The sequence below is a fragment of the Lampetra planeri genome, chromosome 50, assembly GCF_965212315.1.
Source record: "Lampetra planeri chromosome 50, kcLamPlan1.2.h2, whole genome shotgun sequence".
NCBI classification, from domain to species: domain Eukaryota; kingdom Metazoa; phylum Chordata; class Hyperoartia; order Petromyzontiformes; family Petromyzontidae; genus Lampetra; species Lampetra planeri.
In genome coordinates, this window is record NC_136156.1 from 610,037 (window position 1) to 626,570 (window position 16,534).

A 16,534-nucleotide genomic window follows, 5' to 3' on the forward strand; every position below is an offset into this window, starting at 1 on the left:
ATATTGCGTGGTTGCTCTGTGCAGCATCTTAAGATGAGTTTGTATCTAGATGTTTGTTATTATCACGTTTTGATAAAAGCATGTTGGTCTGAGCTGCTGACAAGGTACAAACTAGAATTGTTATATTAGTCAACAAGCAAAATGCAATACAGTGCTGGTGCAAATGTGAAAGACAAATTAAATTATGTATTACGACAATGCCAGGCATAGAACACAATCGTAAAATTGTCTAACAAGAGCATGTGTATGCTATAAACTGGAGACCAGGTGGTGGTACACGAAGAATTGCTCTTCACACAGCACTGGAAAAATGATAAAGGGTCAATTTAAAATCTAGGTCACTCACCTCATAAAAAACGGGAAGGTCCTTGGGCCTCTTCCCTTTGGGGTTTCCGAGCTCATTAATCTGAGTAATAATAATAATAAACGTTCCCCCAGTTGTGTGAGGCCACAATAACAGGGCACAAGCAATGAGTTACGCATTTCTCTTACAGAACAAAATGTTTTTCGGAGGATGGTGCGAATGTAAAAACTTCTAAAAATATGTGCATGTTTATTGCCTATAAATTGCATTTACCTTCATAACGTATTTCACACTGGGAAATACGATGTAATTTCAGATGATGTGCAGACATCATGCAATAACCATAATGTAATAACATAGTAATATAAATACGTATATAATGGTCAATTATACCATGTTAATATCATGAAATAAAAGTTGCAGTATATCGGCACATACGCCTTTTGGATAAATCTTGCCTGACCACATTTCTTTAATCAAGCAAACACTGGACAGGTTGTCACTCTGTGACACATCAGCAAAGGGAGGCCCATTCGTCGATACAGCACAGAGAAAATTGTACCTGAGTCATCACGTCATCCCAGGTGATGGCGGTGAAGAGGCGGCGAAGGGGGACCCTGATCGCTTGCAGCATCGCTAGGATGTGAGCTTCATCCTCGACTCGCCCGCACACGACCATGGCGACACTCGCCTGCCAGCCATCCTGTATGACCAAATTCCCACCGAACCGCAGTGACCACACCTTCGCTGAAGACATTTACCTTCACGCAAATTTATAAAGGGAACCAAGGGAAAATTCCATCTATAAATATATTTTACTCCGGACCTCACTTTAGGTTGACGGAACTGCATGCCAATGATGTTGCCGCTGCACAAATGAAACTTTCCATGGTCCTCCCCTCCAACTCCCTATCCATTATATTTTACTGCCCCAGCAGCGTGTGGGACTCATTGGTGATGGACCCGGCCATCTGAGCATGCCTAGGTATTTGTTGGTGCTGCTTTGGCTGTTTCAGCTGTGAATGTGGCTTGTCGTTGGTGCTTAGCCCCCTGGTTGTTTCATGCAGGACTCTTTTTTTCTCCCATGTTTTCCGCGCTCATTGTACCAATCTCAACCCACCTCTAACCTCATGTAGTCTCCCATATTTGAAAAGTGCATTTAAATGTGGTTGCATTCAGACACTCTAAACATTGAATTGTCTTTACTGTTCATGAAACCAACGATAGACCTTTTCTTGCACATATCCTTTAAAATGGTTCAGTATTATATATTTGCTAGAAGCAGGTAGCACTAGATTTTGCCCACTTTGGCATTACACTCCTTGAAACTCCACAAGCAGCTAATTATTTTGTTGACTGATTACAGAGGTCATTTATTTTTTTCAGTTTAACAGAGCGCTTTATTAAAGACCTTCATGCTTAGTGTGCCCTATGAATGAAACCATTCTCCAGGCCATAATTTTTGGAAGCCCAAATAAAAAATAATTGGGATTATTTTTTGTAGTTGTAACTAATTCCAATATAGTTGTGCCAATTCTCAGTTTTAAAGCGCCTCAGGACTAGCAGTAGACAGCTAATATCAGTGGCTCACTCATGAAAACCTACATATACAGGATGTGATATGGTGCACTGTTGACATTCTCTTTACAGTAATTTGGTGATTCAATGCAGCACAGTAAAATGTAATTTTCGTTGATATTAATTTAAAATGATTTATAATAGTAATCAATAATTTGTTAATTACTGATAGCTCAAACAGCCTCGCTGAACCCTGCTCAGGATATCTAGCCAAGTCCCTAAATAACATTTTGTATGCGGATGGATTTTTGTGTGTGGGGAGAATTTTGCAAGTGGGAGTGCTCAGATATAATCCACATTTACAAGGACATAACATTCAAGCTATGCTACACAACGGTCATCAATGTCCTTCCAGTACTGCTTTATATAAACACTCGCCTTTTTCCCGTCCAAGGACGGGTGTATTGCAGTAAATCTGAAACTTGCAAGCGAAAAGCAGACCGCGATGTGATATATTCATTGCATCAATTCGCGTGCAATTAGTAAGGGCGCAGACCTATTTCATTTTAAGGTTATAATCCCTTGTTCATCATGCCGTCCTTTTTACTTCGATGTCTCAACAGCGTTACGGAGATCACGTGATGTGAGGATTCGGCCTTTGTAGTGAGGGTTGTAAGTTGACGCCGAGGAGGGGGGAGGAGGCGCCTCGGCCCCCCATGTGGAGTGACGTCACCCGCTAATTATTATTAATAGGGGGGGGGGGTGCCAATTTGTAGGACGTCACCTTATAATGATTATTAATCAGGGGGGCTGTTTGATGTGGAGTGACGTCACCTGCTCATAATTATTAATGAGGGGGGAGGGTGCTCCATGTGGAGTGACGCTACCTGCTCATGATTATTAATGAGGGGGGGAGGGTCCATGTAGAGGACGTAACCTGTTCATGATTATTAATGAGGGGGGCTGGTCGATGTGGAGTGACGTCACGAGCGTTAAGGACATTCCTGGGTGATTATAGTGGGTACTGCCCGTCCAAGGACGGGTGTATATTGCAGTAAATCTGAAATATTCAATAGAAAAATTGTTCAGCTCATGATTATTAATGAGGGGGGGGTTGCCCCATGTGGAGTGACGTCACCTGCTAATGGTTATTGGGGAGGGGTGCGGCATGTGGAGTGCACTAACGTGCACTAACGTGCACTCCACATGCCGCACCAAAATTTACACTAACGCACCTTCTTGTGCGTGAGTGTAAATTTCCACGCGGGCATAAATATTAATGAAGATGGGGGGGGGGGGCTCTTTTGCAGTGACGTCACGCACAGATGTAGCACAGTGCTGCGTAGATTTATTTTGTACCGTCACTTTCTGTATAGAAACGTCATATTTGAAGCGACTTTGCTGAATAAATTATTTAATTCGGCTCGAACTTCCTCTGCGTTAGTGTAAAAATCCACCCTGCATTCACGAAAGCTTTAAATCGAAAAATAGCCACAGTGCTACAGCCAGGAATCTCAATGGGATTAATGTTGTGTAAGCCACCCCACGTCCAAGTGACTGGATTATAGACACCAGCCACTGCAAGCAAGGTGTAGACTCTGGGGGTTACCACGGCAAATGTTGTTGTTGAAGCAACCGCACCTTGCCACGACGTTCTTACATTTGCTCATGCCTAGCCCCTATCCCCTCCCTTTGATGCTGCTAATCCTGCATAATGCACGGGCATAATTGACTTTGAACCCCTCGCCAAACCTCCTACGCATTTCACAAGTAGTACTAATCGCATATCTGCATTTCCCATAAATATGCTAAATTCCTCTTGATATGCAAATTATTTTGTCAAGGCGCTCTTCCCCCTCCAACCCAGCTTAAATAGTCGCTCCAAGCCTGGGGTGTGTCATTCAGACTCTGTCTTCTCGACAGACCTGTTCTCCACCTGAGGACGGCTGCTTGCGTTGTGGCCGAAACGTCGTGAGAATTATTATGTTTTATTTTTATTATTTTATTATTTCCCTTCTACGTGATGACTTTACCGAAAGAATCAAGAAGATGAATCCCTGCAGTCACGAAAGCTTTAAATCGAAACATACATAGCAAATGTTGTGAAGGCGACACCGGAGCTCCGCGGACTGCTAACAGCCGTAATCCTCCACCACCACCAGACATTATGTATTCCCTGTCTCGCTAATCTGCCCTCCTCCATCCTGCAAACGTGTTCCACTATAAAACAATACAATTCTCACGAAGTTTCGACTGCAACACAAACAATCATCATCAGGTGTTTGATGATTGCTTACAATTCGTGAGAATTGTATTGTTTTATATTTATATTATTTTATTATTTCCCTTCTACGTGACTTTACCGAAAGAACCAAGAATATGAATCCCTGCAGTCACGAAAGCTTTAAATCAAAATACACACAAGCTATCAACGAAAGCATCGGTCTTACTACAAAGAGATACGTGCCCAAGCTGTGTGCCCAGGGCTGTCAATCACAAGGTTAAATACTAATTAATGAGAAGGGAAATAAAACTATTTCAATACAGCCATGCACTCCGTTAATACATCTTGTGGCTTTCCTGCATCAGCACGTCCTCATATGAGCTGGGAAATCAAGAGGATTAGCTCACAAGTAATTGTATTTGTGTTAGCTCGTGCACGTATAATGTCAATACATAAATAACAACCCTCCACCACCCGACAGAGCCCATCAAAAGCAAGTTGTCTTGCGGGAGAAGATGACAATCTATTTGTTTTACCATCAAAACAGGAGGATGGATGTTGATAAGCTCATGTCAAATGATGACTTGTTATACGACGTTTCGCAGGAGATGACCTAGCCGGCATCAGCAGGTGTTAACGACCATAATATTGGTTATGAGAGACCACATTTCCTGTACAACCAGAGGATTAACTTTTGATTTGTTTACATTTGTGACATTAACAGAGACCCCGCCAATGATGACTCTGGATTTTAAAGTTACGTCACATAGATAATGAACGAAACTTCTAACTCGCGTCGGACAGCCGCGGGACACATACCTTAGTTGAATGACTTAATTGTTTTAATCGAGTCTCTGTAAGAACTGTAATTGTATAAAGTAATTGTATAAATGTATAAAGTTGTTTTAAACGCAGAGCAAACGAGCTACCTCATCAAAGTGTGCCCCACACAGAGCGGCGTCCCACGACTTGACAGCGGGCGCCGCGGCGACGCTTTTGCTGCCGCTCTTACTCCGCTTTTTAGACATTATTGTTGTTGTTGTTGCTGTCGCGATTATGTTTAATAACTGTGTGTAACAGCAGCGCAGGTGAAGAAGGAACGCGCATGGGAATGTCCTCGTTGTTTCGACGTCGCCATGGAGACGGCCGACGGGAAGCCGCACGCAAACGACGCGTTTCGCGTTTGTAAAATAGTAATTAACTTTAATTCGACTACAAATACTCTGTTTTTGTTGGTAAAGTCACGTAGGTTAAAAAATAAAACAAATAAATTAAATCACGACGTTTCGACTACAAATTTTGTCTACGCACCTTTTATTACGAGAATTGATATCATTTGAGGGCGTTGTCTCTTACTCAAAAGCTACTGATGTGTAACTACAGTATTCATATGAAAATTTTAATTATCTAATTCTCATACTCTATTAGCTGCGGGGAAGGACCGTCGTCCGAAACGTCGCCTATTATATATTTCCTTATAAGGCGGTATCATCCACAAATATATAGAGGTTTCGGCTAACTTTACAGCTTAAACGAGCATTATCAAGTTTTACAATGAAATAAAACGGTATAAGTATTATATTCATATTATTGGTTCTTTCGGTTAAGTCACGTAGAAGGGAAACAATAAAATAATAAAAATATAAGCATTAAGAGCACTAAGTTGTTTTTGCCGTACTAGATATGCAGATATCGCCTTATACTGGTAGGAACCACCTGGTTCCACCAGCCCACAGGGGATTATTGTGTCCGTCCGTCGTGCATCCAAAAATGGGAGGGGTGGGGCTGGGACGAGAGGGGAGGGTGGGGAGGGGTGGGGGGTGGGAGGGGTGGGGCTGGGTCGGGGGTGGGAGGGGTGGGGCTAGATGGAGAGAAGAGGGTGGGGAGGGGCTGGGTGGGGAGGGTGGGGAGAGGCTGGGTGGGGAGGGGAGGATGGGGAGGGGCTGGGTGGGGAGGGTGGGGCTGGGTGGGGAGGGGAGGGGCTGGTCACCCCGTGGTGCCCTTATAAAACTCAACGTTTAACCTACTCACGCCGACTTGTGCCCGCCCTCACAGTCGGGCATATTTGCGGAATACACCACGCCGCCGTTGACCCTGGCCATTGACCGAGCAACCCAACGTTCCTACCAGCTCCCTCCGCAGGAATGTGTTAAAACGAAATAGATTCCTGGTTCCTGGAGAGGTCTATATTTTTAGACATATGAACATTTATTCTACCCAATAGCAGACAGATAATGGTTGATAGAAAATAATTTGATGTCATGGTTGCAGCAGATGACATTCTAGGGTACGAGGAACCTGAACACCTGAGTTGGATTTTTAGTCGCGGCTAGCATCAGTGGCACGTTATATTTTAGCCACCCGCTTCCCCCCACCAATCTGTATTGACCAGCGTGGTGAAGTATGGTCAAACAATCCCAACACTAATACTGATAAAACAGCAATATTGATGTGTTCCATCTAGTTTTAAAAATATATGCCCATAGTAATTATTTTACCTGGAAATTAACAGGATATGATCATGTAACTACTGTGCTCTGGCATGTATTTGTCCAAGATATATTTTAATTCAAAGATGTTTTGAACTTAGTGATGTTAGCCATGCAAGGAATCGTTCTCCACGCATTTCACAAACCGCTGTGGTACAGTTTCATCCCAACTCGAGTTTAGCTGATGATGTTTAACCAGGCGAGATCACGCGAGGAACCAGGATGAGTGTGTCACTGCAAGAGTGACCTGGGTCACCAAAACGACAATAAACAAAAAACAATACACAACAAGGAAGAGAACAACATCAGAGCAGAAACCCCGAGTTACAGCCCCGTAAACATGCAACGTTGGGTCAGAGTTGCCATGATTCAAGAGCCGAATGGCTCACAGGGCTATACCAAATAAATTAAACTGAAACTGAATGTGCTTGGTCCAACGATGGTCCAAGGTTGGTCCAACTCCACGTTTACCTGGAGGAGGCTTATGGCTAATTCAGATTAGTTTTGACTCCCTTATCGAATGGAACATTGATTGAAGCATCATTCAACAATTGGGCCATTTCGTGAATCGGTCAGCAAATTTGTATCTGACAGCTGGTTCCAATTTCTTTAGATTATATCACTGTAAATGAAGCAAACACAGAAAAAGAATTAAAACATTTTATTGTCTACCATAGTACATATACATCAGGCACAATATACGGCACGTAGAATTCAGTACTGTATTTTATATATATATGTTGATATCATGCTGCATTGCCCTATACACATATATATAAATGTTACGAGTTAAAAGACAAACACAGTTGTGATTACACTTTTCATGACAGTATAGAAAAGTTGTTTTGATTCAACTTCATGGTTTATCCGCTAAAATATACATTTGCCTTTTTGCAAGTCAGTTGTGTGTGCTGTGTGGATTAAATATATTTCCTTGATACAAACATGCAATGAAAGAAACATAATTATAAGTGCCAGCACAGCCAAGAGTTAACTATCATCAACATCATCTTCATCTATAGACTGTATATACAATATAAAACGCCATTATTGTATGTCCGCATTATGTATAGCAAACCACACAGAGAGCAGTCTCGTCTTGAAATTGGGAATTTTGAATAATTAATGCGGTTATTAAATGGCATATTGAGTTATATACATGGTTTATAATGCATGTCTTGCTCAATTTTAAAAAGCATGTGAACGAAGAAAAGCTACCGTGACATTTATAAGATGTAGTTTAGAATGTACGTCACTTTGTATAAAACATTTATTGGATCACATCGGCTACCCCTCACAGTATTGCGCGCAGTATTTCAACATGAGCAATTAACCGTACAGAAAATCACTGTCATTCACCTTAATGTGCTATCAATGATTGTGGTTCACGTGTTATTCGACAGGCATGGTACATGCATGAACGCGTCTGAAGATACAATTGCATGTTCTCCTTAACTGTTTTTCCAGATAGCGGTTGCTTTATCGGTCTCTGGGGATTTGCAGCCCGAACCATGAACAACAACATCCACGGATGGATTAAACAGCAAGAGTAGTTTACATGTCTAGAAAGATACACTATGCAGTTTCGATTAAATTTATGGGTGGGAGATCAGATTGCGCTGGATTAGAAGCCCTGTCGCTTTGCCAGACATTTTCCGAGATGAAATGCCATTGACCCGAGTGCAATACAATAAAGTGCAATACAGCCACAAAGGATGGTGGGAATCAGCAAAGTGAGAAATATAACACCTATATATTATCACACGTGTACCTACACTTGCAAGCATGCAGGACAAGACGAAGATCCACCGTATAGCCTTTAACAGACATATTGGAGCAAGTGTGTGTTTAACAGCACGGCATATGAAAGGGTAAAGACGCTGTCTTTCCGACAGACCTGTTCTTCACCTGAGGACGGCTGCTTGCGTTGTGGCCGAAACGTTGTGAGAATTTGATTTTATTCTGTTTTATTTTTATTATTTTATTATTTCCCTTCTACGTGACTTTACCGAAAGAACCAAGAAGATGAATCTCTGCAGTCACGAAAGCTTTAAATCGAAATGTAAAGGGTAGGTGGTCAGAACCACGTCCGGCCGCCTTGGTTTCTGCAACGCAGATGTTTTAAATTCGCACCAGGTACGCAATTGAGGCTGAGTCGACCTAGAGGAGGCCCAGGACCGGTTCATATGTATGTCACCAAACACAAATACATACATGCATGCACGCATACACACGTACATGCATTCATACACACAAACATACACACCCACATGTTGCCATAATGTTGTGTGGATAAGGATGCAATAGACTTCAATTGGATCGCATCCCATCAATTGTACTGCAAATCCAAAGCCTTCAGGCTGCCGTACATGACACACTGCACACGAGGGTTGCCACAATATCAGTTTTCACAATATGATACAATATTAATTTACTTTTCACATATGTATTTTCTTGTTTGTGTGCTTTGCTATACTTCGAGTACAAATCATTGCAGTTTACTCAATTGCAATTCACCAAATGTAACCCTTACTAGTTGGCTGTGTCGGGTGGTGGCGGGTTTTAACGACACATTTATATATTTACGCAATCTAACCCAAAAATGTCTATTATGGGCAAATATTTATAATTATTACTCCATTCTGCAATGCTTATAAAAGACACATGCTCTCAGTTATTCAATAGATAATTGAAATCACTTTTAATATTATAACGTAATTTATTCTCAATGCCATGAACTACGTTCGAAACATTTTGCAAGCACTCATTTAATGTAAAATTGCTATTTATTTACAACCTTCATTATTGAGTTTGTTATTTCAGACATTTCGCCAGGAAATAAAATGTTAAGGAAAAACATCTTAGTGACGTCAGAATAATTAGCAAAACATGATAGATTTATTGTGGATCTCATATCAGAATCAGAATATTTATTTATACTAGAGGAATCCGATGAGCTAAAAGCTCATTTTCACAGATGTCCAGTTGAAATCGCACGATGTATCACAGTATTATTGCCTTATCTTGGTAACCCTTGTGTGCACTGATGTCTCCCAATTAAGGAGAATCAATAAATAGGCCTTCACATGGCCGAACATAATGCACTGCACACTGATGTTTTTATTCGAGTGGATCATTAATCGCCCGGCCAAGGAACACCAAGACAGTGCAGGCAGCCAATTACTAATGAGAACAGCACACATTTCTCAGAATTGCCCATAAAGTTACAGGCAGAACAACAACATCAGCATGTGCATAAACATTTATAGAAAAAAGCATGCTTCAGAAATGATCCGAATGTATAGCTTGACAAGTGCCAGTAAGTGGCTCTACGTAATCGGAATCAATCTGTGTGTGGATGAAGTTTGGCAGTCCGCACATCAAACACAACTGAAATTCAATTGCCCCTATTGTGCAATGCTCCATTCAGGTGTATTTAGGTTGAAACTCGCCGATATAGAATTAATATTCAGCTCAATATGTGCAGGCTTAAACGCATAATAAACACGATTAATGTGATTCTCGAAACTTTCATAATCACTTTTTTTAACACAGATAATGGAATACAGATTCTAATTCGTTATATTAGCTAAATACAATGTCGCTGCATTTTAACATGCGCTTTGATAGCTACGAGTCATTCCTTTAATTATTAACAAATATTAACGGTTTATTCTGACAATTAGCATTTAACACTCGGGTATTAAATATACAGCATCTTAATGTGAACATTAGCAAAAAGAAACATCACACTTTGCAAAGTGCACACCACGAGACTGGCAGTAACGACGGCCAACTGTTAAAATCACCGACAACAAAAATAGAATAATTATTAAAAACCGTTTTCGAGTGAAACATTTTAAACAATTGAAGATCAGTTTGTACGTTCGAGAACTACCAGGGCCGATAAAACAACAAAGAAATCCACCGGGCATCAACTTAAGAACAGAAACAAATTCTTGAGGAAAACAGCTTTGGGAAGAAAAAAAAAACCACGGTCGATATTTAAGTGTAAAACATCGATGCCCACTGAGAGTAAAATAAACTAAATGCAGACTCTGGGGGTTTTGGAAGCACAGATTTGGAGGAACGAAGCACGCCCCAGCATGCATGTGGGCTGCATGGTTTATCAGGCTCTGGTAAGTATGATGTTGAGATTGTATCTGTAAATTATACTTACAAATGGATCGTGATGTTCACAGGGTCAATCGGTGCTTGCAAAGGTAGCAGTGTTTATTTTTTTAAGAGTAAGGTAAAGGTAACAGATACAAGGGCAGCCCTTCAATTAATGTCTCACACCACTTCTTTTAAAGAATAGTTTTACTTCTAAAATAATTCATCGACAAAATATGAATTCTGATCAACTACCTTGGGGAAGTTTTGAGTAGATTTCATAATTACTACAACCGCTGCCTGTAAATGGGTGTTGGTTCATTGTAAGTTATACTACGTAATCATTTTTTATGGACCCCAGAGTATGAAGAGATATGTGATAAGTTTATTTTATGTTAAATACGGTAATTAAATACGGTACTTAATTACATTACAAAATGAGCATTCCTTAAAACAGTTTTTATTATGACTTTTTGTTTTTCATTTACAACAGCCTAACCTCAACAATTAAATAAACAAAACACAATGTTATTTTAACTTTACGCCTTAGCAGGTATGCAGAATGATTATGTTCCTGATACACTTCATAAATTCCATCGCAGCTGTTTTCCGACATTATTAAACTGCGTCATGGCAAACTTGTTAAAGAGGCTCCATTCCGGTCAGAATGCGCTCTCCATTTCGAGTCTTGCAACGCACCTGGCTCTCAGTGGCGTGTGTATCATGGTTGTCTTTCTCAAATGCCTCAAGGTAAACACACTGTACTCAAGAAATTGAATTGCAAATGTGTGGCCCACTCACAACATCAGTTCAGAAAAAGCCCTGAGCTCCTTCTGGAATTGGAACGCAGTCAACTTGACATAATGCAGCATTCATACATTAATGCTCAGTGACAAAGAAAGATATTTAATACGTTCAACAGGACATTTAAGTGCTGCTTGGACTATGACGATGCTCAGCAAGAATACAAATAATTTTTATTCATTCCCTCCCCGGTATGCAAGGTCAAGCGGTTACCAGCCACGATGCAGAGCCATCAGCTCAAACTCTCACCAGTGTTTAATTATCCCTCGTTAAATAGAATGCACCAGTAGTAGCATTTGTGTGTTAACCTTTAATACGCAATTGTATATTATGCTGTTTATTTAGCAAGCACATTTGGACATTTCCTTTTCTGCTGTAAGGCAGCAAAAAAATGTTTCCGACACGTGAAATGAAAACAATGCTAAAACAATCTAGCCAGACTGTTTACAAACAAACGCATTTAAATAGTTTACATTTATTTCACTTCAGTACACTTTCGTACTCGTATATATATTATACTTCGTATATAGTGCAGTGTAGCATGGAATGAGAGAGCACCCTTTAAGACGTGTGAGAGATTATCTCATTACGCTCCTGGTAGAACCAAACATACCACGACGCCAACCCGCAAAGGATCACTTCTGCCGAGGGTGTCAAAGGATCTCTATCATCCACAAAAAGGATGGGAGAAGCAGGCTCCAGGTCCTCGAACCCCACGCGACGTGGGTGTCGAGCCTCCGAGCTTTAAGTGAGCATGGACGAAGACATGCTGGACGCCAGCTCCTTCCCGGGTATACGGACGTTCACCTCGCCACCGTCCTGACAGTTGTTTGCATGGCGCGGCCCCTTCGAGGCGAGCGCCAGCGGTTCCGCGTCGGCCTCCATTTCCTGCGAGTTCTTGAGGCTCTTCTCGACGCCCATGCTGAGCACGGTGAGCGTGGACGCGGCGTGCGCCCGGCCGTGGTGGTGATGGTGGTGGTGATGGTGGTGGTCGTACTTGGCGTTCATGCTGCCCGCGCTGCCGCCGCTGCCGATGCTCGACGCCGTGTGGAGGTTGACGCGCGCCGCCGTCTTGAAGGAGTGGGCGGCCGTGCTGCAGCGCACCTCCTCGGGCGTGTTGCGCTCGGGCTTGAGCAGGATGATGTAGCACTTGTGGAAGAAGATGCAGCTCAGGAGGCCGAAGCTGGACACCAGGATGGCGATCACCTCGACGGCGGCCACGAACTTGCCCTGCGAGCTCACGTAGGCCGGGATGAACGAGAGCCAGACGATGAAGAACACCAGCATGCTGAACGTGATGAACTTGGCCTCGTTGAAGTTCTCGGGCAGCTTGCGCGCGCGGAACGCGAACAGGAAGCAGACGCCGGCGAGCAGGCACGTGTAGCCGATGACGAAGCCCAGCGCGAGCTGCGAGCCCTCGTCGCAGGACAGGTAGATGACGTCGTTCTTGAACGTGTCGTCCTCCTCGAAGGTGGGCGGCGCCGTGTAGAGCCACACGGCGCAGATGATGACCTGCACGAGCGTGAAGAGGAAGACGAGCAGCAGCTGGTGGTCGAGGCCCAGCAGTTTGCGCACGCCGCCGCGGCCGGGGATCTGCGACTCGAACACCTGCAGGACGCGGTGGGTCTTGACGAGGACGCACGAGACGCACAGGACGAAGCTGATGCCGAACGTGGGCTGGCGCAGCTTGCAGGCGACCGTGCTGGGCTTGCCGATGAAGAAGAGCGAGCTCATGAAGCAGCAGAAGAGCGAGAAGAAGAGCAGGTAGGAGAGCTCCACGTTGGTGGCCTTCACGATGGCCGTGCCGCGGTGCTTGACGAAGACGGCGGCCACGCTGAGCGTGAGCACGGCGCCGAGGCAGCCGACGGACGCCAGGCACACGCCGAAGGGCTCTCGCCACGACAGGTACTCCTCCCGCTTGGGGACGCACATCGTGTGGTTCGCCGACGGCCAGGAATCTTCGGGGCACCCGAGGCAGCTGTTGGCATCTGAAATGAACGCACGGAGGGATGCTTTCGAGAGGAAAAACTACGAGGAGACAAACGTATCTTTGTCAGTCAATGTAACGCCATTTGTTTAAGTAACATTGCTACAATATTGATTAAAAAAGATATGTTACAGCCCTATGTCAATCCACTGCTGGATGAACACTCCTCACATTGTGTTGGTCACGGAGGTTGTTTGACCGCAGTTCACTGCGCTGGCCAGTGCGCATTGGTGAAGGCCGGCAGGCCAGGATCTGTTCATATTTCACGCGCCACTGGTTTTAGCCGTGGCTCGGAAGCATATTCAGGTCGCTGGATTCAAAAGGCACTCACCACTGCCAGAAAGGGTAAAACCTTTTTTTATACTTTGATACTGGAAAAAAAGGTCCCATGTTGTAGCTGCTCACCCTGAGCTATAAATGCCCTGATAGTGGCATTGTCTTTGTGCTGTTCGCCTTTTGGAATTCTCTGGTCCGACACTGGTGAGACTAGGCCTTCTGGAGTAGGCCAATCAGTTTCAAAGACAATGGATATATTTTCAGAGCATGTTTGTTTGCATGTTCACTACAAGTACGTGTTGTTCATGCAGACTTAATTCCTTGCAAAAGGTTTCTATTTGGTGTTTGAACATCTTAACACCTGTTGTATTGCCAGAAAGGGTAAAACTTATTCTTATTAATCAACCGCGCTAATCGGAGGTGCGGACTCCGTAGCTTTATTGGCCCGACAAATTATCCCCAGTCGCCCATTGTGCTACCGCTCCGCGGGGTTGACCCTTCGTGCGAAGGAGGAACTGTTGGCGCATGGGCCCTGGCGCACAGCAGCATACCGGATTCGTTGTTGTACTCTCCTTCTGCACAGGAAATGCACTCGAAGCAGCACACCTGCTCCCCTTCCAGGATGCCCTTGCGCGTCCCCGGAGAGCACGGCTGGGTGCAGACGGACGTCGGGATCTTTCAAACACAAGACAACACAGACATGGAATTTGAGTTTCTGTGGAACAACGTTTCAGATGCCCGCATTGCAGCTCAGTAGCATGGGTGGCAGCGGGGGGCGTGGGGTGGAGGGAAGTGTACGTAGGTTAAGCTTCCCCCCTTTCTAAATTTGTAAAGTCAATTCAGCGATGGGCTTCGTTGCCTTGCCGAGTACACACAGTGGGTGAGAGCTGGAGCAGAGCGCACCATAGATACAAGCAGATCGTATCGTGATTCACGCTGTTTGGCGATTAACGTTTGTTTAGAGTTGGTGTGACATTGACCCCGCCATGCCCTGCCTGAGTTTTAGACTGTTCCTCCCCGCCCCCGGCCTTTAAACCAGGTCACGCTACACGGTTGCTGTGTTCACTCACAAACCCATGAGCACGTATTGGGCTGGTCGCTTATCCAGACGTGTCTGGTGTCGGCATGGACCATGTCTGGGGATGGAACACCCAGTTCCTACTTCGCTGTGCGTGACGGAATTCAACATGCAGCAAGTTGATTGATGATTCAGCACCCATTGGTTCACTCCAGCCACTTGCACACTAGTGGTCAGTCACATCATTATCACCACTCTTCTATTGCGACCACCTGGGCTACTGTTCCGGTAAACTTCACTCGGATTCATCCACCCACTGTCACATCTGGACTGTGTTCAACCACCACACTGCAGATCACAGCACTTGTCTCTCTACTATATCCCTTGCTGATATCAATAAATGCACGCACTGTTATACTATTAGACTGTACTTATTTTTGGCCCTACGCTCAACAATCGTGAAAAGAGAAAACATGAAGACTGTTGTTGTTGGTGGCGATGAACGAGAGAACGCAGCTGGACATTTCCAAATATTAACCTCACAGTGAACTCGTTTCAAAATCACCCCAATCATAAACTTGTGTTCAAGGGATTAAACGGGGCTTGCTCCACTACACATCCAGGAGATGATGGCGACACACGCTCCACCGAGATCTCCGAGGTCCACCGAGCGTGCCCGACTCGGCGTGGCCGTGGTCCTGGCTCCAACCCTCCGCTGTGATCCCCACCGGGATTGTGTCCGCACGGCGCCCCAGGCTCTGGAGTTGCGTGCCCTCGGAGGTGAGGAACTCGCAGTCCCTGCAGACTGAAGTCCAATCCGGCTGAAGACCTCACCACCTGTTTAGCACGGCCCCTCTCTCTCTATGCCCGGTGACTACTAATCTAATTTGTTTCCCTCCATGACACGCTGGCACTCGGAAATCCATTGTTTGAGGGTGCCTTCTAACGAAAATTATCATCATTATTAAACACAAGGTGTGTAGGTTTGAGAGATGATTATAGTTTTTGAAAACATGACTAATTTATTGCCAAAACCTACGTGTTAAAATGACTCATTTATGAAATACGTCAATCCTTTTGACACGCAAACTCTGAACTGGATGCACCATCACCATCCCAACTTGAATTTTTTTGGAGTACATTTATCTCGCATATTTCTGACATGGCGGTACTTTATGGGGATTTTTCCCTCATCAAAAAAAGTGGACAAATTACTGCCGTCAAGTAACAAAGCCACTGCAAGATGAGAGTGACGTTTACCCATATTGTTAAAGTGGCTGAAGTGCCGGTCCGAAATCATGGAACTGCCCAGTTCACGAGCTATTCCCAGTGACACATTAGAAAACATTTAAACTATATTCTGCTTTTCCAAACGCCTCGAGTCCCGAGAGATACTTTATAAAAAGGTCTTAGCCATCAGCACATTGTGCTTATCAACTGATTCACACGTAAATGGCGACTGTAATTTGCATGTGAATGCGAGCCACATTTGCATGTGAATAGGTTAAGATTGACGATGCAAAGAGTTGAACTTTATTTCAAACGATGGAGATAGAAAGCACTTTCTTGTGCCAATTGCTGACATTTAATGAAGCTAAGTATACCCACCCAAGTTCGTTCAGCTTGCTTTTACAAAAATTTTAAACAATATTATTATTTTAGCAATATCATCATGGGGGGCGACTGCAATGGCGAGATGTTAACTACCTTGCCTGGTGTACAGGAGGTCGTGGGTTCGATCCCAACCCTGACGCCTGTATACTTGGAGTTTGCATGTTCTCCCCGTGGTTGTGTGGATTTC

The 16,534-nt window shown here is 43.9% G+C and overlaps 2 protein-coding genes across 2 annotated transcripts in view; both read right to left on the reverse strand.

The window, feature by feature from the left end:
• The window catches only part of SPAG17 (sperm associated antigen 17), a 44,255-nt gene extending 39,040 nt beyond the window's left edge, over positions 1-5,215 (reverse strand). The window contains exons 1-3 of the mRNA XM_078616365.1: positions 4,976-5,215; positions 867-1,007; positions 347-406 (exon numbers count right to left, since the gene is read on the reverse strand). Coding sequence (XP_078472491.1) covers positions 347-406; positions 867-1,007; positions 4,976-5,074 — 300 coding nt within the window. The 5' untranslated portion in view covers positions 5,075-5,215. The remainder of the gene's footprint in view (positions 1-346; positions 407-866; positions 1,008-4,975) is intronic.
• A 6,347-nt stretch (positions 5,216-11,562) lies between these two features.
• The window catches only part of LOC144734125 (extracellular calcium-sensing receptor-like), a 60,435-nt gene continuing 55,463 nt past the window's right edge, over positions 11,563-16,534 (reverse strand). The window contains exons 8-9 of the mRNA XM_078616192.1: positions 14,267-14,390; positions 11,563-13,440 (exon numbers count right to left, since the gene is read on the reverse strand). Of these exons, the coding sequence (XP_078472318.1) occupies positions 12,197-13,440; positions 14,267-14,390 (1,368 nt within the window). The 3' untranslated portion in view covers positions 11,563-12,196. The remainder of the gene's footprint in view (positions 13,441-14,266; positions 14,391-16,534) is intronic.